The sequence below is a fragment of the Rattus norvegicus genome, chromosome 4, assembly GCF_036323735.1.
Source record: "Rattus norvegicus strain BN/NHsdMcwi chromosome 4, GRCr8, whole genome shotgun sequence".
Lineage (NCBI taxonomy): Eukaryota > Metazoa > Chordata > Mammalia > Rodentia > Muridae > Rattus > Rattus norvegicus.
The window spans coordinates 61,884,983-61,908,377 of record NC_086022.1 but is presented as its reverse complement, the minus strand read 5'-3'; the positions used below and the strand labels follow the sequence as shown (position 1 = coordinate 61,908,377).

Sequence of the window (23,395 nt, the reverse complement as noted above, 5' to 3'; positions counted from 1 at the left end):
GTGCATAACATGTGTGTTTTCTGTGATTGGGTTACCTCACTCAGGATGATATTTTCCAGTTCTATCCATTTGCCTATGAATTTCATAAAGTCATTGTTTTTGATAGCTGAGTAATATTCCATTGTGTAGATGTACCACATTTTCTGTATCCATTCCTCTGTTGAAGGGCATTTGGGTTCTTTCCAGCTTCTGGCTATTATAAATAAAGCTGCTATGAACATAGTGGAGCACGTGTCTTTGTTATATGTTGGGGCATCTTTTTGGTGTATGCCCAGGAGAGGTATAGCTGGGTCCTCAGGTAGTTCAATGTCCAATTTATTGTCAATCATTCTTAAGAGTGGCTTTGCTACGAAAGTGATATTATTTTTCTCCTTCTCTCTCTCCCCATGTTTCTCAGCAGACAGACATTCTATATGTACAAGATGTATCCTGTCCATTTGAACTTCCGAGCCCCCAATTGTGAGAACTGAAACTCATTTATCATTTACCCAGCTTGTGGCCTCTTGTTACTGCAGCATAACTTGACTAAGCCATCTCTTCTCCCAGAAACACATCCCATACCTGCTGCAGAGGCTCTCCATCTCTCTTCTTCACCTTCCCCTAGATCAGAGGTGTCTCCCTGTCCACGGAACCTGTCTTAAAGGCTCTCCATCTCTCTCCTCTTCATCTTCTCTATGTTCTGTTTGTTTTCTAACTTGTGGCTGGAGCTCTTGGATCTAAGGTAGAGGCAGGCGTACGTCGGTGCTAGATAACTAGTAACAATCAGTGGGAGTCTGTTAGGCATGGGCGGTGTCATTGACTGGACAGTTGATGGAAATTAGGGGCTGGGATGGGTGTGTCTCTACCTCTAAGTCAATGGCCTCTCCATTCTGAGTAATAAAATCCAACAATAGTTGTCTTTGGGATTTGCCAGTTAGAGTCTCTATTACAAGGAACAGTGACTGATCAGAATGTCCTATCAGAAAACAAATGTATAGGGGATGACACCAGGGCTCCTAGAACAGATGGATAGCTAGGGTGCAGACTAACACCAAGTACAGCATTTGGGTCACTTGTGCAGCTGGAAATAGCAGTATCTCTTGCAGGCCACGTTAGCTCCTTCTGTGTTGAACCATCCTACATGGTTTCTTCTCATCTTGCCATGGGCTTATCCTCTGGAGATGCAAAGTATGGGGAGTAGAAGCAAAAAGTCACCAGTATCATGGCTAAGAGAGGACACAGTTCATTTGTCATCACAGTAGGAGTGTATGGTCTTACCTGCCACCACAGCCTCCTATAACAGAATGTGTCCCCCAAAGGAGGGACTGCTTGCCTATTGGATTCTCCTAAAACAGTGTGCCTCAAAGAGATGCCCATACTTCCTGAACTTTGTACCAACCACATTTCAAAGCTGCTCAAAACCCCTCTATCCTGCAGGTATTGCAAAGGGCTACAGGCACCTTCTTCACACTTCCCTGGTATCGTCAGTTAAGTTGCCTCCAAGAGGACCTTTGTGGAACTCACCATTCCTTGTCTGGTTCTCTGCCTTTGCCACATCTGTGCATGCCAGTTGGTAAGCAGAGGGAGGGGCTGGGACATCTTCCTTTTAAAGACAGTCATCCCTCTCTGCAAGCTTTCCTTGTCTAGATTAACGACAACATCTGCAGAGCAGAGGTATACTAGGACACACACATGTCTTCAGGCATCCAGGGATTATGGGCCAGCCATGTTGTTACCCCTATTTCAGTAACTTACGTGCGTGAGCACTCAACAGCATGACCATGACAATACATTACGTCAAGAAGTTATTTTTATCAAAGGCTCCAGCCTAACACCCTCTGCCATGGGAATATTGTTTTCCCTGGTGGGAGAAAGAAGCTCTATAGTGGCATAGCTCCTGTGGCTATGAGAACAGAGACCAACATGTTGGCTCCAGATAACTGAGCCCTTGAAAGATTCTCAACCCCAGTGAGTTTCAAATCATTCCTTGCCCTGGATGAATCAGTGTGGTATGATCCATGTGCGTGGATTCCAGCCCATTCTTTAATACACTGGCTTGGTGCTTTCCTTACTCTAGGCAAGTGGTACTCAACTCTTGTCTGTAATGATTCAGATGCCATTAATTCAAACCCACCAGGACAGTTGCTCGTTTGATGTTCCCTTGGGGGAACATTCCAGGAGGTCCCACTCTTACTGATGTGGAACTCTCTGGGGGTCAGTGTGCATTGAGGACATCTGTTGAGGGTGGGGGAAAGTAAAAGAGAGAGAAAAAAAACATCCTCTGGGCTCAGGCTGCATGAGGGAACCAGATCTGACTTGAAAAGAGCAGAGACTTGGAGGGGTAACAAAGCTCTCCAGAAGCTCTCCAGACTTGGTGAATGCTAGGCTCAGAGGGTCTTCCCCTCAGGGAAAAGGACAACTGCTACCTCCTCTCGTGACTGGGCAAGACGATCCTCCCTAGACCACTGCCTTAGTTTCCTCCCTTCATGCATGAGGAGAGAATACATGTTTTCTCTCAATGACAGAAGCGAATTGTTCCTAGGCAATCCTCAAGTAACTAGGGTAGAGGAAACTGCAGATCACAACCTGGATTCACGTTGGTCTGATTTCCTTTTGTTTTAGTTTCTTTTCAGTGTCAGAATATCACCTAAATTAAACTTGCGGCACAGGCGTTGCAAGATGTAATAAGGTGTGTTGAATGCAAAGGTCCCAATGAATATAAAACGGCATTGTTTATAAATATTAGATTTACAAGCAACTTTCCCCAACATGCGTATGCTGTGCTGTGTAGAACAGAGCAAGCAAGCCTGTGATTAAGTAATAATGATAAGATTACAGCAATTGGCACCACACTGATGCTAAGTTTATACCATAACAATTAGCCCTCAGATGTGATTTAATACAGGCAGAAGCACATACTTAAGATCGGGTCTAAGAACTACTCAGAAAGCGATCACAGAAAGTGTTCTGGGCTGGAGCCATAAAAATCGGGCCAGTAAACCTCCTTCAGCCAACCAGACATTCTGTTATTTGATAAAACTAATAATGCAAAACTTATTGCTAGAGCAGAAACGTCATAAAAATGTAGTAAAAAATAAACAAGCACATGGTTCTGGCAGAAGAGTTGAAAACAAGTGTGGAAATTGAAGACAGCAAAGTATAGCCAAGAAAGCGTCTTGGCAAGTGGGAATGGGCGATGTTCACATGTATTAGTGAAAATTCTTGAGGAATTTTGTGTGTTTTTCTCATGTTTGAGCAATATTTTGGGAGGTGATATTTCATACATCCTTGCCTCTGTACCAAGAATTTTCTCATCCCAACCTTATTTTGTAACATACTTGGTTGGTGACGTCTGTTGCTATGATGGTGCCTTTTAGTAGAACTATTTGAAGCTTGGAAAAACAAAGGAAAGAGGAAAAGGCTTGAAGGTTATTAAGCCTCAGAAGCTTCATTTTACCAGTGTTCTCCAAGTTAGCTTCCATAACATTCTGGAGGAGGAAGGGGTACTATAACCCCACTTTACAGAGGAGGGAAGTAAAACTCTGGTGGGTGGGAGATGGATGTGGATCCCTGCACAGCTCTAGGCTAGACCATTATACTCCTGCCTGGAGCATCTCTTTTTGACAGAGGTGAGGATAAAGTAAGTCAAGCCAAGGTTCAGACTCAGATCCATTGATAGAAAATTTGCCTTTGATCTCAACCACTGCATAAAGCTAGGCTTGGTGACATCAACCTGTAATCCCTGAGCTCAGGAGGTAAAGGCAAGAGGATCAGAAGGCCATGGTTATCTATTCCTGGTTACACCACAAGGGAGAGCTGAGTCCTCAGGTAGGACCTGCTGCTGGCCTGATGAACTCACAACTTCCCATAGTAGAAAAACTCTTTTCCTGTTTTCCTTTTCTATTCAAATTCCACCTGCCCAAGGGCCATTTGGGGTTCAAAGACCAAGGTATAGTATTTCTAGCTTTAAATCCTCTGCTTCATCATGGCCTCATCAGAAGGCCCAGCTTCCTGCAATCAGTCAGTGGCTCTCTCTGCAGTTGCATCCAGAGAGGCAAGGTAAACCTCTTGTCTCAGAGCTCTACTCAGAAGCCCACTGCACAGCCTGGTTGGTACCTTAGGTTAGGCTTCCATGGCTACCGAATGAGGTGTCTGCCAGGCAGCAAAAGGCACATATATGCCCTATTCTAGGGCAGCCTATTAGAGGAGGAGAAAGGAGACTGCAGTTTGGAGTCTGAATGGGTTAGAGGCCTGCTTGGACCCTCAGATGGTGGCCAGCAGGGATGTTGTGAGAGGAATACCAAATTTCCCCCTGCAGGGGCCTATTCCAACTGAATGCAGCCTCCTTGCCCTTAAATCCAATTAAAGGCCAATATTATGTCAGTGGAAATGTATGCCAATCCTAATATAGTCTAATAAGGCTTAAAATAGCACTCTGCGAGTGGAAAGCCCTGTGGTTTAATTTGATTCGCAGCCCAATAACAGGCTTAATAAGAGGGAATTGGCCCCCTTTTCTTTTCCAATGCTCTTTTCTTCTTTTCTTTCTTTGCTTCCTCTTTTTCTTTTTCTGGAGCTTTCTGGAATGACTGAGCAAAGGAGGAGCAAGGGAAAGATGAGTACTCCTTTCCCTGTCAAGCTTCTATTAGACAACCTCACATTCCTGCTACCCAAGGGAATGTGGATCTGGCATTGGACAAGCCCTCTAGGCCCTTTGCTTGGTCCTACATTTAACTCATGCCATACCTGGACAAGAGGCATTCTCTATGCTTCCTGCCTCCCATTGGAAATAAGATGGTGGATGGAGGACATATTTCTACTCGCTGGATGAGGGGCCTCACCACTCCCTTCTTTATAGACCTTGGCTCTTACTTTCCTGACTAGTGAGGACAGTGACCATTCACTGTTTCAGTGGCCCATCATGGCAGACTTCAGGATGACTGGCCATAGATGAACCTTAAGAACATGATAGAGATTGATCCTGGAATTTGCCTGTGGCTCAGCCTCCAACCAAGGATTCTTAAACTTCAAAAACAGAGTTTTGTTATTTGGTGTATTTTTCTAAAAGCATAATAAAATATAATTCACATGCCATATAGTTTATTCATTTGAAGACAGTGTTCAATGGTTTTTATAATTCAATAGCTTTAACTACATTTACAGAGTTGTACAGCCATCACCGCATTTGATGTTAGAATATTTTTATTAATCTAAAAGTGAACTCCATACCCTTTAGCCATCACCTTCCAACTTACCATGCCTCTCAGTCCTAAGCAACTACTGATCCTCTTTGGCTAGACTTGTCAGTTTGGACATTGTATGTCAATGACATTATATAATATGTGACCTTTCGTGTCTGCCTTCTTTCATTCGGCATCATATTACTGAAGTTCATCCACGTATCTCAGCAGTTTGTTCCTTTTTATTGCCAGAAATATTCCATTATAGGACTATAGTAATTCTACGTATTCACTCCTCATTTATGGAGTTTTGGACCTTTAAAAAACTTTTGACAGTGTCTCACATAGCCCAGGCTAGCCTCCAACTCACTAAATAGCCAAGGCTACCCTTAAAGGATCCTCTTGCCTCTGTCTGACAAGTGCTTGGATTGAAGGCGTGTGCCATCATACCTGACTTGACTGTTGTTGCATCACTTCCACTTTGAGCTTGTGGTGAATGATGCTTCTGGGAACAGTTACAGACATGAGCTATATTTTCATTCCTCGTAGCTGCAGACATAGCATTGTGAGGTCATGTAGCAATCTTTATCTGCCCATTTGAGGAAGACCCTGACTGTTTGCAAAGCAGATGTGTCCCTGACATGTGTACCAGCAATGTGTGAAGGTCTTGATTTCTCTACTTCTTTACCAATACTTGTTCCGACCCAACTTTTATTGTGACCATCCCAGCAGGTGTGTAATGGAGTCTCATCATGGCTTTGATTTGCATTTCCTGAATGAGACTGATAGATTGTTGCTACAAACTGGTCTGTGAATTTATAAACAACTAGATCTGAATTCAAACCTCATGCTAACGTGATTTGGAGGGGGACATATTTGATGTCTTAGAATCTTTATTAACAGACTTGTGAAGCTGAGGTTGACTTATTTTCTCTGAAAAGATGCACTGAGAAAACTTGGCAGCATTCCGCATGTGTTTCTGCCTTCCTCTCACTCTTCCCTGATTAGCATGCCCCCATCATAATGGGACAGTGGGCCGGAATGCTGTGTATATACACTCTGCTAATTTTGCCACGATGTCAAGAGAAAGATCATAGTTTTGAAAAGAAAGGAGGGTGGTGGTGATGATGGATTGTCCCAGCACAAAGGAAAAAGGCTTTTCATGCCAAAATAAAGAAATAAGAGCTCTGTTTTCCCCCTCCTCACAAGGAGAAGCAGAGGATGAGGAGTGACCTAATAGGCATTCTCAGTGTAAGAGGGTCATTATGAGGAGGATGGTGACCAGCTGTTCCTGACTCAATGAAGGACTTCACAGGGAAAGGACACTGGAGCTGTGCAAAGCTGCCTGGAACTTGGCTATTAGGTGCAGCTCCTTTGCTGTCAGGGTCGTGAAACATTGCAATGGGAATTCATCAAATTTCCTGTCCCCAAAGTCCTTTCCAAATGTGATAAAGTACATCTAGGAATGAGATGCCCAGAGGCAGGGCAGATTGTTCCAACACACGTGTGTAAGCTCACTCACGTGCATGCTCACACACACACACACACACACACACACACACACACACACACACACACAGAGCAATTCCTGGCCCTACCCACCTCAGCTGCCCTCCCTGAAACCCCCTGCACATGCCAGGCACCACAGGGCACCATCCCCTCATCCCATGTTTTGGCTGGATTGGGTTTCTTTCCCCATTCTCCCTAAGTGCTGTGGGGGCGTTACCACTCCTCTCTATTTCAGTAGAGAGTGATGGGGTTTCTATACATAGCTGAGGCTTCTAACTTCTCTGGCAGCTCCTGGGTTGAAAGATGCTGTTAAGAGAGAGGGAGGGGAAGAGCTAAGTAACTCCTTTATTTATTTATTTTCAAAAAGCTCCCAAGAAAAGCTCAAATGTTTGGTCCCTCATTGTGACAGCATGAGGAGGTGGATAGTGTGGCCCTCAGCAGGTCATTCAGGCTTGGAAGCTGAAAAACTCTGTGTTAAAGATGAGCAAACCAAGGGCACACTAGGGAAGGCCTAGGATGAGGGTCACAGAGAACAAGCCCCATATTTGTGACAGTTTTTCCATTAGGGATCATGTCCCCTTCCATTCTGTTTGTGGTGGGAACAGTGAGAGTTTCTGACCCAGCATTCTGCTTTTCTCCTACAGTAATCAGATTTAAGATGATAGCTCCACCCCCAGGGCCAGAGAAAGGCTTCTATTGGCTCAATCTAATCAGGGTATTTTGTCCATTTTGTCTCCAGGGTTACCTAGAATCATAATCCTTAAACTAATTGGTGTCCTGAGTCTCCCTGGCTCTAGAGATTGTAGCTATGTCCTTCATAATTTTGAGCTGCCCGTTCTTTTCTGTTTCTTGATCACAGCACAAAGACACTGATCCCTGCACTCCTAGGAGCCTCTAGTAGGAATGAGCGGCAGCTTGGAACCACTTGCCTGCAACAGTAAACAACCTCCAGTTTATGTTGGCATTGTATGAACATTAGGATTTTTCTAGTATGCTATGATATGAAGAGAGTTGGGAAGTACTGAGCCGGAAGAGACCAGGTTTGGAATGAAGAGAAGGTCAGCTTGCCTTCATCCATGAACTCACTCATGTGCAGTTAGATCTGTGAGTCATGTTCTTGGACCAGAAGAAGTGCAAGTGGCACCTCAGAGCTATGTGCTCGACCTTGGAAGATGGGTGTGTCTATACTTATACAAAGCTGTGACCCGCATACCTAAATAAACAAACTGAAGGGAGAAGGGTTCACTTTGCTTATGCTTTCAGGAGGTTCAGTGTCTGTGGTTTAGTCCCTTTGGCAGAATATTGTGGTAAAAGATATTCTCTACTTCACGGGAGGCAGGAAGAAGAGTACAGAAGGGATAAGAACTTTTGAAGACGCTCCCCAGTAACCTGCTTCCTCTCGTTCCTCCCAAAGGTGCTATACCCTCACAGTAGCACCACCAGCTGAAGACCAAGTATTTGACAAAATGAGTCTACATTTTCAATAATATCAGTCAGTTTGTCATGGTTCTTATATTACTGGGCAATGAGTAAGGTGAGTGAGAAGGAGAGCCTTACATATAACACCAAACCAATAGAGTTCTCCCCCACTACCAACTGAGACTAATTCCTCCTTCCCATTCACCTTTTATCCCATAGCTGTTCCAAGAGAGCCATGATGGCTTCTGTCCATGGCTCTCTACAGGGGGAACTGAGTTAAGATGAACCTGTGGGAAGCACTATATACGGCCGTGTCTCCCAAGAGCAGGTGCTTCCTGGGGAAGGAGGTAGAGCCAGCCCCAAATGGTAAGATGGCTCCAGGTTGAGTAAGGAAATGTAGGGTAGAATCTAGGCTCTGCCACTGTCATTGTCATTCTGGGAAACTGTCCTCTCTTCCTTGCTAGTCATGCCATGCCATCTGAAGACTAGAAGATATGCTATCCCCATCCCATGGATAATAGGCTCATCGTTGAATTTAATATTTCCTACCTGGCCATCTTAGATGACTGTCTGGATAATAAAATCTTGTCTTCAGAAATCTCTCTTGCTTGATTTGTTTGATTTCTGGGACCCTGCTAAAGGTTTGTTGTTTCCTCTCTTCTCTGTCCATTACCTGAATTCAAGCAGACTCACTCCAAACTTCCCAACATATGCCCCTCCTTTTGTATCTTGTTTCGAGTTTCCAGGTGATGAAACTGGCCTTGGCCTGGGTGGTTGTCATGGAGATGCATCCCAGCTTCCCTCCTCACACCGGCCTTTAAGCTTTTCGCAGCAGCAACCTCTCTGGGCTAGACAAGGAAGAGAAGTCTGCCTTTGAGCTCTGTATTCCCCCACCCCCATTTTTTTTATGGGGGATGGGGTTTCAGCCGAGGGCTTTAATGTCATTTAATCCAGGTTGTTCCACGGGGATAGGGGAGGAGGAGAGTGATTTAGCAAAAAGTCCAGGTGGTTTTCTATTTGGCTTGTTGTACTAGCTAATTATCTCAAGTGGTAATCAGAATAAAAAGAAAAAAAATGAAACCAGGGTAGCATCCATGTTATTTCTATTTTATCATGTTTTCCAAGCTCACAAAGGGAGGCAGTTTTATTTCTCTGCCCTTTCCTTTTAATGTCATCTTCTTACTGCTGATCAAATCTTTCTGCCTAGTGATATCACTGTCAAGGCTGCCTCACCTTTTCATTCAACACTCTGGATACGATCACATCAATAATGTCTGCCGGAACCTCTGCTGAGCCACCGACTCTAGGAGCTTGTACTCATCCACGTTTCTAGGAAACTCTCTGTCTCTCTGTCTCTGTCTCTGTCTCTGTCTCTGTCTCTCTCTCTCTCTCTCTCTCTCTGTGTGTGTGTGTGTGTGTGTGTGCACGTGAGGGTTTATGTGTGTGTGGGCACATGCATGTGCTTGTGTGAACACAAGTGTGCATGTGTGAATGTGTGTGTGTGTGTAAATGAGTTGCTGTGTGTGTGTTTATTTGTGAGTGTGTATATGTGTGTAAGTGTATGTGTATCTGTATGTGAGTGTGTGCCTGTATGTGAGTCTGTGTGTGGGTGTGTGTATGTATGAGTGTATGTTAGTGAGTGTGTGTGTGTGTGTGTGTGTGTGTGTGTGTGTGTGTGTGTGTAAAATTTACCCAGAATAGATCTCCAAGAACCTCAAAATACTTTCACATTGTCTTCTATAATACAGGTAGAAAAGGACACCTGACCCTGCTACCACAAGTAGGTGAGAAACACTGAGGTACAAAATGAAAATGAAGGATAGTGTACACTTTTTATAGAGTCTAAGAAATGAGACAGGTTCCCATCTAGTGACCAAAAAGGGAAAGCACCTATGCTTCCTGACAGGTCTGTCAATCCCCCAGTGGGTTTGGAAAGCAGAGCTTCCCCTAGAAATTCTACTTACTGAATTCTCTCTGTAGAAAGACAGACTTAACAATGGTAGGGGGGACTGGGGACATGGGTTATCCCTACTTCTTCTATGACTGACCTTGTAAATCACTTTTATGTTGTTTCTCTGTCCCCAAAGGAAAGAAAGAAAGAAAGAAAGACTGAAAGAAAGAAAGACTGAAAGAAAGAAAGACTGAAAGACGAAAGAAAGAAAGGAAGGAAGGGAGGAAGGAAGGAAGCCAAGAGTTGAAACACTTACCTACCTCTCTTCTCTTCTTCACAACTTTTGAAGTCGTGAAGATCGTATAAAGCATGTAAAACATGCTAGGAATTTAACGAAAGCATCGAGATATCTTATTCAGCCTTTCACCTGTTCTCTAAAGTCAGCATTGTTTTGTGATGTGCAGAGATGTCAAACAACTTGGCCTAAGTCCCATAGTAGCAAGTGATCATACCTACACCAGAATCTGCTAACTTCAACTTGAGTGCTTCTCATGAACCCACAGCTATCCATGGGAACGAGCTTTACTCAGCATTGAGGCAGGATTCAGATGGTAGGTCATTTCAAGGTCACCCCAACAAACAGCCTGCTGTAGTAGCTTTGGGATGATATGCAGCCCTGTTGACCAGGAGTGATAGGGGCCTTAGAGCTCATGTAGCAGATGGGGAAGGGAGGAAAAGGGACTTGGGGGGGGGAGAAGAGAAAAATGACTGGGAAAGGAAGCCATGAACACAACCCTCTAGCCTGGCAGAGCAGAGGGTAAATGTGCCATGCCAAAGTCCTTTGAGCCAAGAGAAAATGTGTGTCTTTATCTTTGTCAGTACAATTTATGGCCCAGCTGGGCTCTCCTGTGAGGTTGGGGCTATTCTGGCACTGCCTGCAGAGTTCCTCCTGGGGTGAGACTCTTGGAGCCTCTGGGACACTGCCAGCAACTTCCTGTAGCCATGGTTATTGAAGAATGTTCCCACTAGGATTTGGCTGGTTCAGCCAGAAGATTTAGGGGACAGATCTATGGGGTTCCCAGAGCAGCTAGCTTACCTGAACTGGGTGGTGGGTCCATGGGTTACATCATTTCCTTCCCCAATATCCCACAGACACTTTTCCTCAACTCATTCGCTCATCCTATTCATTCGGTTCAACACAGCAGGCTGGTGGTTGTTACTGCCCTAGGGGAGTGATTGCATTTCGTTCTGTGGGAGAGCACACTGGGTATATTTGAGATTTCTTGCCCTTAAGAAATAAGCAGGAGAAAAACATTAATGTTTAATGCATATATAACAAGCACTTTGGATGAACAAATTGTTGTAGCTCTTTGTTTCTCAGACAGATTTTTTTTTCAGTTGCTCATATCCGGGGATTAATGGTGGTCTTCGGAGTGTTGCTTTAATACCAGAGTTGGTTAAGCAATGGAATGTAGTACTGGGCACTTTGGAGGTGTTGGTATTTACCAAATTGCCACCCTTAATGGATCAATAGTTTAGACTTAGTGATTGTATTTCATTGGCTATTAAATCCTCTGCTCGTGTGACTCTCTACTTTTGCACCTATTCCCAAAAGAAATGATTTTAAAGACATGCCCCAAATGTAGAGGAACAGGAATGAATTTCCTCAGCCACTCACTCGTTCGTTACACTGATATCCATCAGCTGCTCATGCCTATTCTGTTGGAGGAATATTTATTGTCTATAAATTTGTAGTGAGAACACTGAGGTAGAATGTTCCAGCAAGCACAGATAATCCAGCTACTTTACAGCAGACATCATTTCCCCTTTTAGGATAGGAGGTCTCCTCATGGCGGTGTGGCTTTCAACCCAGGATGCCTACATACTGGGGAGTTGGCACTGCCACTCCTTGTGTTGGCAAGCAACGCCTCAATCCATCTCTTCCTTGTCACTTGATTAAATCCCAGTGCTGAGAAATGAAATGACCACACTTGGAGAACAGAAGTAAAAATAGAACATGTTTTGATTGGCAGCTGCTGGGGATCTACACACAATCACCATGGAGTTAATAGGACAGCTAAGGGAAGAGAATTGGGAGACAGCTAACCACAGAGGAAGCATCAGGGTCCAGACCAGGCTCTCACTCAACAGGGTCAAGGGTTGACTACTTCAGGCACATCAGAGGTACTATGGGATAGAACATCTTCATGGTCCATGGTGGGGTGAGATGCCCTTCACTGTTCTGGTCTCTCATCTACAGGGAACTAAGTTTTTCTGAAGTCTTAGTTCCGTAAAAAGCGACAGACTTTTATTGTATCATGGCACATATAGAAAGTGATTTTCTGGGGCACACAGCTGACCCCCAAGAGCCAAGGGGGCTGGGGGAAACCCCTGTCACGATATTCCTGTACCTTATTAATAGTCTGTCTTCTATGCTTCTCACACTGTTAGGATGAGCTCACAAAAGAAAACCTGTCTCCCATGGCAAGAGCATAGCTTTCAAGATGGCATCCCACCTGTTCTCCTGCCTGAGACAAGAGTCACAGTGTCATTAGAGAAGACACAGCCATTCACAGTGGCAGTGGGTGTGATGATGATGAGTGTGGGATGGCATTTGTGAGTGTAAATGAATCATCCGCCTGTGCTCCTCGCTGCACTGTGTGGCCCAGGGTTTACCCTCATCTGAGCCTCACTTTTCCTATTACAAGTGCTCTCTAAGGATTTGAGGAGTCTCTTCCACCTTTAAGTGAGAATTTCAGAAAGCTCACTGAGAAAACACACATACTTATTATGGACTAGTCCACATGGAAAGAACTTTCCAGATGGGCCTGGTGGTATAAATCTAGATATTCAAGGGGTAAAGCAGGAGGATTACAAACTCAAGGCTAGCTTGGGCTACATGGGTTCTAAGATCATCTCCTGAAAGCATATACTCAACATTATATATACTGAGTGAGTTGTATTTATATGTTAGGAATATATATGCATATACATATGCATGTAACAATAATAAAAAGGGGTCATGAATTTGAAAGAGCAAGGAGGAGAGTTTAGAAGAAGAAGCAAAGGGAAGAGAAAAATGATATAACCTATTAATAAAATAAAAGACAAAATGATGAATAATTTTATGATAAAAAATCAAAAACATAATAAAATTTGTTCAATTCTTTTAAAAAATAAAAAGTGGGCTAGAGATATAATTCTTTGGTAGAGTGCTTGTGTAGAACAAGGATCTGTATTTAATCCCACTATTATTTTTTCAATTTAAGTGTGTGTGTGTGTGTGTGTGTGTGTGTGTGTGTGTGTGTGTGTTATAGCAAACACCTCTACCCACTGATCCATCACAAAGGCCTAACCAGTATTATTTATTCATTTTAGTATGTAGTTGTTCATTTTAGCAAGTTGTTTTTGTAGTTGTTTGGTTTTTGTTTCTGTGGTTTTGGTTTTGGTGTTAGTTTTCTTTTTCTTTTGTTTAAGATAGGGTTTCATATAGTCCAAGCTGGTTCAAACTCATTATGTAGCTGAAGACAACCTTGAATTTCTGTTCCTCCCAACTCCACCTCCCAAGTCCTGAGATTAAGCATGCAGCATCACACTTTGCTTGTTTGTTGTTTGTTTGTTTATTGCATTGACTTGGAACATTTTTATAAAGCCCTTCGAGTATAGTCCCTGCTCACCCCACCATCTTCCTCTCCCTCCTGTTTGTTCCCTTTGGCCCCCGACAGTTTTGATTCTGTTTTCACTCCATGCACAGAGATGTAATCTTATGTACCTATGTAAAATCTATGAGCCACAAAGAACAGAAAGCGTGCAGTATTTACCTCTCTGAGACTGGCTTAATTTATTAAATATGATTATTTCCAGTTATATTCATTTCCTTCAAACAATATAGCTTTATCCTTCTTTTTTGCTGAGGGAATCCTACTGAACTTTCTCCACCATTCCTCTGTGATAGACACATCGATTGGTTCCATACCTAGCCATCATGAACAGTGCCATGGGACCCATTGGTGCCCCAGTATCTGTGCCATGGGTTAACTTTCAGTCCTTCAGGTAAATTCCCAGGATCAGTGTGGCTGGTTTATACAGTCAGTCTTTTGGGTCATCTATGGGACATCTTTGAAAACAGCTCTCTTTACATTTTCCAAGGGTGTGGTCCTTGTGAAGGACATCTGCTAGATGCATGCATTCCCTCGGAAACACCCCAGGGACGCATTTGCCTACACAGTCAGGCTTGGATAGCTCTTCTTAAGCCATGTGGAAGACTTAGAGGCTACATACACAACTCAGTGTTATCTCTGGTCATCCTGGGTTAGAGAAACAGAAGACAGAACTCTGCTTTGGGGTTATGATTTCAAATGGATTAAATGACACACTTGTCGACAACATGGTTTTAAACCCAGTTTAATTTATAAAAACAGCAATAATCACAGACACTTCTTATTTTACAGCCAAGATGGATCTGCTTGCAGCTCATTATATTCCTTGATTCTTTATTTGACTAATACGAGTGTGTTACGGTGGCTCGTGAATTCTCCCTTATTACCAGCATTGTTCTTCGTACTTTGATCCAATGTTATTATTTTGGTCTAGTTTCCTTTTTCTTTAGTTTTCCATAATGTCTCAAAGCTTTTGTTTTATTTATAATCATACACTTCTTCATGGCAGAGACAATTTTGTTGATGTTCCAGGGAGGAGGAAGGGTAAGGAACAGAGCTAGACTGGATGGTTCCCCACAAAACCATTTCCACACCAAAGGAAAACCATGGTGATGGATTTGTTCATGCTACTTCTTGCCTGGCATGGTGCCCGTGCTTAAAGCCCCTCGAGTGCAAGGCATCTAAAAATGGACAATGATGTGTCCCAGAGTGTGTCTGAATACTATTTTGACTAAGCAATCCAGTCAGTAGCTTGAATGAATTCAGCAAAGTGACTCACTTTCTTCATTAGATAACATTAGTACCAATTCTTTATGTGGGATAAATGGTTCCTAACTCTATTGGTATGAAGACAAGACTTAATATACATATAGCCTGGCCCTTTTGAGTCTGAGACTTTCTGCTTCCTGATCTAACCCCTCTGACATAGACAGAAGCCATTCCCAGATGCAAGGCCTTTTCCCATCACAGACTTGTAGCTTTTAACCATTAGGCAGAGTAAATCCTTCCTCCTCTTAGTTGCTTTGGCTACATTGATAAGCAAAGTAACTACCACCAGGCTAGGCTAATCTAAGATAATCAGTAAGTTAAATGCTTGCTTTGTTTCTTTGTTTTTTCCTTATGATATTTCAACTGACTGTTGGTTATCAGTATATCACCTGATCACATATGCATGTGTGTATGTGTATGCATGTGTGTGCATATAATTTGATTATCTGCACCCAGTAGATGCTTAATAATATTAAATTATTATTTAATCTTCCTGAGGAACTTAAAATATATTGAAAGAAAAAACCTCCAACAACAACACTACCCCACCAAATACTAAGGCGTATGCTCTAAAGGAACAGGGTAGGGGCCATGCCGCAGACAGAACATAATGTGGGGTTCTTCCAGTTGGAGAGGGGTGTTTATTTACATTCTGGGTAAAAGGTGCAGCCTCAATCCAGGTCTAGGTGGAGAAGGTGTGAGTGAGCTGGTAAAGGAACAATAGGGCTGGCTGAAGCCCTGGCTCATGGACAGAGATGAGGGAGGGTGGAGACATCAGTCAGGCCCATTCTGCCAAGGGCTTGAATCCTGTTAAGATTTAGGTTTGACTCTATTTTAGCAATTCTAAAACACACATTTTTCCTTCCATTTTCAACGTCTCTGAAAATGAATGCATCTTACAATCAATGCATTGTCATACTTAATTGCTAGTGCTTTTTTTTGTTTTGTTTTGTTTTTTGCTTTTTTCTTTCTTTTTTAGTAGTACATAAAATTACAGTGCGCTGTACAACTGGTGCCTTAGTTTAGATGAAATGCTGTGTGCTAAAGGCTGCAAGACCCAAGGATTTTAGAAAGCTCCCTGTTTGTCTCTGTGCCCTCTTGTCTGCTTTTCTCTATTGAGCAAAGCTGTCTTTTGGGGGTGCTAAATTCATGGTTCTGTCTGTTGTAGGGACAAGGGTAAGGAGACCCAGGTAAGTGTGACCCTTCCTTCTCCCCAGGGGCTTCTCCCCACTGGCTCTCAAGGACAAAAGGGCTGGTGTTGAAGGGAGGAGAGCAGGTTCAGTTGGCAGGAACACTGACAAATAGATTGACTTCCAGTATCACCATCAACCAGACAGCTCAGTTTAATTCAGGGTAAATAGGGATACATATAGATCTTGGGGAGTGGGTAAGAAATGCCAAGGTGGATATAAGCTATTGGCTAGGGTGAAGGCCTGGGAATGCGTCATTTACATAGAGAGAAATTCCAAGATACTCCTTACCAGGAGAGAGGAAGTTGAACCTGTAAATCTGGTCACACATTATGTGACTGTCCTCAGAGGTGGGGACATTCTACATTTCTTGTGTTGCCCTTTCTTCACCAGGCTTCACTTTATCTGGTCTTTAAAGGGACCAGATACACGGATACCATTGCACTCTGCATTCTTTTACCAAGTGAGCATCTGAGCTGGTTGGGGGGATGGGGAGGATGGAACCTCTTGTCAAAACATATCTGTAGGCTTCAATTTATCTTCTGCCTCCTCCCTGAAAAGTGCTGTCATAGAGAACAGTGACAGGCAGCTGGCACCATCCCACTGGCAGTTTTATCAGCTACCCTACTTATTGACCATGTAGCAAACTCAACATCTGAATGTGACTTTAGGACAAGTCTTCTTGGGGGAGAAAACGGCCCTTTCCTTGTCGGTCTCGTGTTGAATGTGCAAAGGGGACAGCTGGACCATCACTTTCCATTCTTATTTGAAGACAGACTCTGTGTCTTAGTCAGTTGTATGTCTCCAGAGCCAGACCCTTGTCACCCTCTGATATTTGCAGTGTGGTCACTAAGTAATTTTTGACTGAATGCTAAGCATTGTTACTCTTAAGAGACATTTCAGACTAGTCTAGGAGGCTGTATGTCTATCTATAGAATATCCTCCTATGGTGAGGGTGAGGATGTCAGATAATCACTGTAAATATCTGTGTAATTACTCTGCTGGCAGCATTTGAAAGACAATTTGTCCTGAAAGCATGAAACAGCTCATGTTATGAAAAGCATACAGCACCATGTTTTCAGTCGCCCTTAGTAGTTGGCTTTGATAACTTGATGCTTCTGTACAGTACACAAGAGATTACCCATACAAGAAAATTGGCATTCACATTCAATCCCAAAGGGATCTGGAGTGGTAAGAGTTTACAGGATCCTCAGTGGCCTACAGACGAGTCATTGTCTCCTTTAGGGCCTGAAGGAAATTTGGTGTTCACTGTTCTGTTCCCCATACTGTCCAGAGAGGTAGAGTCGACCCGAGTCCCCCAGCTCTTAACCCAAACTTCTCTCCAAGACATACATAGCTGTCCATTCCACGTTTCTTTCTAAAACTGACATTAAGACCATGCCCTCCCCTGTAGTATGCAGCTTGGAACATGGATTCTATGGGTGTGGATGTGGCAACAGATTTGAGAGGCAGCCAGTTTCAGAGGTAAATAACAGGTTTCTATAGTGTCTACGTGATGAGCAGCTGTCTCCCCTCAGCACAAGAATTACCAGGCTTAGCTTGCTCCTCTGGGAAGGACTTAGAGCGGACAAATAGGAGAACATCCTTGCTTTGCCCTCTGGGCTTGGCAGTTATGGGAACTGCAAGGGTCAGTGCAATGAACCAGATGTACCCAGCTGCCAGAAATGACTTTTCCCCCTGCCCCCACTACATGCAACCCTTCTCTCTCAGTGTGGAGAAAAACCAAGTTAGTGAGCAAGGGGCATTTTTGTCCAGCGTAGACACTATCACAGCAGAGCTTCACATTCCCCAAACTGATTACTTCCTGCTCACTTGGGCATGGCAGCTGCCCGTGTCATTTTGGATGGCTTCTTTCTTAGAGTTAGGTCAGGCAGAGAAGGTTCCAGATTTTAAACATTACTTCTACAGGATAGTTTAAGCTTGCTATAACTGGGGATTATTGGTTGATGACAGAGGTCTACGATGTAGCTACTGGTGGACTAGGCATGCAAAGAGAAGAGTACACCTCCCTGTCTGTCTAATAGCCATTTGAGCACCAGTGTTGAGTAAGAATGAATGTGTCCAACACAGGTACAGGCGTACCATTTTTTTATGTTTCTGCACATGTATGCAAGTATTCACATATACAGTTGTATGTGCTTCCACAGCAGGGGATGTATATCTGACCTTGCATGTGTACAGCACTCCTGTAAGATTTTATTTGCCTGTGAGCCCACAGCACAGGTGTGCAGAACAGGTATCTAAAATATGTCTATTCTGATTTTGCTCATGTGACGCTTCCCCCCCTCTCCAATCTTTCTAGGGAAGAAACTGTGCAGCGTTGGCCATGTAATAAAGAGAAGCGCATTTCTACAGAGCCCTCCTTTGCCCTGCAGACACATTGCCACAGCTTTTATGCAGCACATTACACTGTGGTGAAATTTAGTTAATTTTATGGTTTGTTATTACAACAGCAGAGAGGATTGAGAGAAGCAGCTTTTGTTGGCTCCCAGTCCCACATTTCCTGGGTGTGAAGGGAGTGAGTAGAGGCAGGAAGCTGGCTGTGGTAGGAGATGAAGTCCACATAGAAGCAAAGTGGCTGCTCTGATTGGCTATTAATTTTTAGACCTACAGGAGTTATTTCTGTAGTCAACGGAGACTTGGCTGCTACCCCTGTGGAATATAAATTTTGGTCAGGGAAATGGGGGAGACAGGCCGAACAATGAAGAAGCAATAGATAGGTCCATAGTCAGTTCTGCTGAGAAGTGTCTTAGTGAAGAGAGCTCTGTAGCGTGAACATTGCATGTTCAAATACCACCTTTACTTGCTATGTGCTCCCTTGTCTCTGATCTCAACTTATTGTCTGCTTTATTTGCAGGTAGGGGGCTGGCAGGCCACTGCTGCTATTTGAATCTGAATGTCCTCCATGATTCATGTATTCCAGTGTGGTCTTTTAACGTGGAGACGAGATGGTAGAACCTTTAGGAGGTGGCCATCTAATGGAAGGGTCTTAGGTCATTGGGAACGTGCTCTTAAGAGAAATGTAAAGACCTCCATCTCTCTTTTGTTTCTGATCATTAGGCAAATCAAACTCAGTATTCTACCTGTATAGTATGCAGACTTATCACAGACCTGAAGGTGACAATGCCAACTGACATGGGACTGAAAATACCAAAACATCCCTATATCAACTGATTGTCTTGGGTAGTACATTTATTATACTGACAAGAAACCAACTAACCCCTATCTTCACATACCTGGAAGTCAATACCTGCCACACAGTTAATGTTCAGGAAATGTACATCTCAGCTGTGTTCCTGCCAAGGAAACTCAGAGAATACTTCCAGAAACTTCTCAACAGAGAAACACAGAGTGGTCAGGTTATGAAATCAGGCACGTTCTGTCTAATAAATCCCCCAAGGATAACAACCTGAGAGGAGGAGAGCTTTACTGCGGTTCTTGGGTTCGAAGGTTTCAGTTCATGGTTGGCCAGTCAGGAAACAGAGTATCATGGCAGCAGGAGCATGTGGCTGACACATTGTTTGCCTGCTGCTGAACCGAAAGCACAGGGAGCAAGAGAGAGAATCTGACTCTCCGTAGCCTTGTACAAGTAATCTCTTGTGCACTGAATGGAAGCATCAGTGGCTTGATCCATTCATGAAATCAAAGTTCTTATGGTCCTATCACTTTGCATAAGCCCCCTTCTGAGCACAAATACACTGGAGATCTAGTCTCCAACGTAGGAGCTTTGGGGGCATATGTCAGACCTAAACTATCAGATACCAAGTGAGGAGTGACTACACATGCACAGATCACAATGGACATATTTCTGAAGCTCCTACTCCACACCTCTTATCAGGTCATACCATCAAGAACTTGTGAAGGATTATTCTGGAAAAGGCAGAATACAGGGGGGAGAAATGTATGCTGCTCAGATCATAGGCTCAGTATGCTGAATCTGGCCAGGATTAAAGCCTGTTAGCTGATTGGGGGGGATAAACTGTCAGTTGCTCTGAATGAAACAAAGCTATTGGCATACTTATTTGTGTTACTAATCGAGCTAATTAAATCTTAAATCCAGAAACAGTTAACATGGACTAGATTACTTCGAGAGCAGAAGCTATTTTCACGAGAACATGGCTTTCCCTCTTGTTCTCAGCTGGGTCCTCGATTGCTGCCATGAGCAGTAAGGCAAGCAGATGATAAAGAATATGTCATCCCCACTTTCATTCCTCCGAGGTCTGGCAACTTCTCCCTCAGTCTGGGAGGCTGTTTATCTCTGTGCCCATGGTGTCTTCCTTCTCAGCAGACAGTAGCCCAGTGGCTCTGCTGGTATTGCCAAAGGTACCAGCAGGCCCCCATCTCCTTCTACAATGTGAGACCATCTTCACAGGAAGCAACAAAACAGATAGAATCAGGGCCTTTGGGTGAAGGTAGGCCCTAGAGTCACAATTTAGAGATGCTGTGAATCCATGTTTGCTGGGTTTGAATGAGAGAAAAACAATGATGTCTTTGTTTCATGAGTTGAAACTCATCATTTCCTGGACACTGTCAAAACGTACCAATTTAATGTAGGGTGGCCTTGAACTTTAATGATTAAATCAGGGTTGAGGAGGCTTCTATTGTAGTCCAGGAGCCCCATACTGAAAGTACTAGAAAATCTCCAAACAAGACTGAGTCACTTAAGGAAGATTAACTTTTGTAATGGGGGCAGGGGCGGGAGGAAGGTGGCATTGGGAATGAGCAACCTCTAACAGAGAACGCAGGCTTCTGAGTCAGCGCATCATAGAATAATTAGACCTTGGCAATGGCTGAGCCACCCCCTTATTACAGAAAAAGGAAGCCTGTTTATTTAGTGTCTTCCTTCTAGACTCAAAGGTTCAGATTCCTCATTATTCCTGAACCCTTAGTTTCTTTACAAAATGTTTGTTGACACATGCATATGTGTGTGCGTGTATGTGTGTGTGTATGGACACACAAGTGGACATGCATGGGTGGGTATGGGCACATTTGGAGGGGGCAGAGGACAACCTTAAATGTCATTATTCAGGAAGGCTGTTGTAATTTCTAAGATGGGGTTTCTTGTTGTCCTGAAGCTCACCAATTGGGATGTACAACTACCTAGCCAGTGGACTAAGAGATCTTCCTGTCTCTACTTCGTTAACGCTGGGTTTACAGACATGTACAATATTTTTATTTGGGTCCTAGTGGTCAAACACAGGTTCTTGCAGTGCTTGGAAGACACACACTTACCAACTAATTCTCCTCCACCTCTCAGTCTCAGAGCCCTAACTTTAACTTCATGGTCTCTATAGAAGTTGATATGTAACCAGCTCCACCACAAAGACTTTGCTTAGGACCGTCATCGACTTGTGATACACAGCCCAGGGAGGGCGAGCTGTTAAGAGATTAAAAGACAGTAAGTTGTATTTCAAACTAAAACTATGCTGACTAATTCTTTTTAATTAACAGAAGCAGTGCAGATTTTCCCAGGGCTTAGAACACTTATCTCCAATGTTGAACTGTCAGGGTAGAGAGCCGGCATTCTGGTTAACAGAAAGACCTGGTAACAAGAACCACCGAGCTTGCATTTTTTATTAAAGAGTTTGAAGTAACATTTGAAATAAATTAGCCTCTGTGGACAGCCACCTTGTTATAGCCAATGTTGGCATCCCAGCCACTGCTTAGTGGGCTGTCTGAAGGTAGGCTTGAAGAAATAGCAGGGAAACTCTTTTTCCTCTCGTGAAGAGGGGCGGGCTGTAAGATCCTTGCCCTCTGCTCTTCCACCCATGTGGTCCAGCCCCGATGCTGCCCTAATATCCTTTCTGAGCCTGAACTTGGACTTCCCACTGGTTACTATCAGGCCACAGGATCCAAAGTGTCTCTTGCTACACTGAGCAAAATAGCTCACAAAGCACCAGGGGGTGATTCTTAGCAGAGGGTCTAGTTCTTCGTGAATATAAACATGAGACCGCTTTCTGTGCAAAAAAATGTCTACTTCTGTCCACCCCCTGCTGCTTCTGTATCTTACACCAGGCCATAAGAATTCTATTAGAGAGATGACTCACACTGCAGAAACCAGAAGTTTGAGATGCTATAAAATCATCCCAATTATTAAATGCATCTAATGAGCATGCAAACAGTAACTGAGTGTGTGAGCAAAGCCCTGTTTGGCTTGAAGGACTTTAATAAATTAAGTGAGTTCTCTTCTTGGAAGAAAGGGGCGTCAGGGGATAGGGGATGTACTGAAGGATCCTTGCATACTGCTAATGCCAACAGGCTTCCCTCAAGGTATTCCTGGCATGGTTTACAAGGAAACGTTCATGGCAAAGCCTTGGAGAGTGTCTTCCTTCATGGAATCTCGCAGTAAGGAGATACAGTGCTTCCTTCCCTTTTTTGGGTGGGCTGCTTGTTCTAGGTGTTCTCTCAGAGTCCCACAAGTCTCAGCTCTCACTCTGGGGGAAGATCAACCTTATGAAGAAGCGCCTCTACAGATATAGACAATTCCTTAAAGTCACCCATCCAGATTAGCTGCTGAGGACCTACTGCAGCCAGGGATTGCTCTCTCTGTTAGCAGTAGAAGTGCACATGTGTGTGCGCATGTGTGTGCGCGAGTGTGTGTGTGTGTGTGTGTGCGCGTGTGCGTGTGCATGTCTCCTTATGTGGCCTCTTCTACTACTTGTCCTTGCCTAGGTTACTTGTGATTGCTACACACACACACACAGAGACACACACCACCACCACCACCACCACCACCACCTTCATGTCCCTTTTTTTCCTCCCAGGGGATTTCAGGGTGGGGAGCAGATGCAGGGTGGCAGAGCTTCCTTCCATAACCACGTGGGCAAATTGACATTAAAGTGGACACTCCTTAACAAGTCCCCCTTCTGGAGACCTCTTCCTGTGAACCCCTAGTAGCAGGGCCCTGCCTAAGGGAAGCCGTTCTGAAGCCTACACGATGGACAGCAAAGATCCAAAGAACTAATCGTCCTGATCTCCAACTACAGCACCAGAAACAGCCACTCTTCTTTCAAAACCCTCTAATCCAGTGACTAGAAAAGGTGAGAAACTCATTAATGTGTCATGAAAATAACATAATGGGTCATAAGCAGAATTTTACTTTAGGAGAGAGAGGGGAACATGAATGCAAAAAGAAATGCTTGCTTCAGTCCATACAAAGAACTGTCCCAGTTCGTTCACCCTTGCAAATGGCCCAAGTGATTTCTTGCCTCTCCTTGCAAGTGTGCATGAAGGCAAAGGGAGGAACTGGGGATTTCAGAGGCCTCTGGAATGTTTCCTTAA

The 23,395-nt window shown here is 43.8% G+C and overlaps 1 protein-coding gene across 3 annotated transcripts in view; it reads left to right on the top strand.

The window, feature by feature from the left end:
• The window catches only part of Plxna4 (plexin A4), a 441,985-nt gene that overhangs the window by 221,090 nt on the left and 197,500 nt on the right, over positions 1–23,395 (top strand). Inside the window, exon 4 of one of the 3 annotated variants that reach the window (XM_063285988.1) lies at positions 1,417–23,395. This exon is cut by the window's right edge and continues 13,097 nt beyond it. The exons of the other annotated variants lie outside the window; for them this stretch is intronic. Within the exon in view, the coding sequence (XP_063142058.1) occupies positions 1,417–1,626 (210 nt within the window). The 3' untranslated portion in view covers positions 1,627–23,395. The remainder of the gene's footprint in view (positions 1–1,416) is intronic. 3 annotated transcript variants of the gene reach the window in all.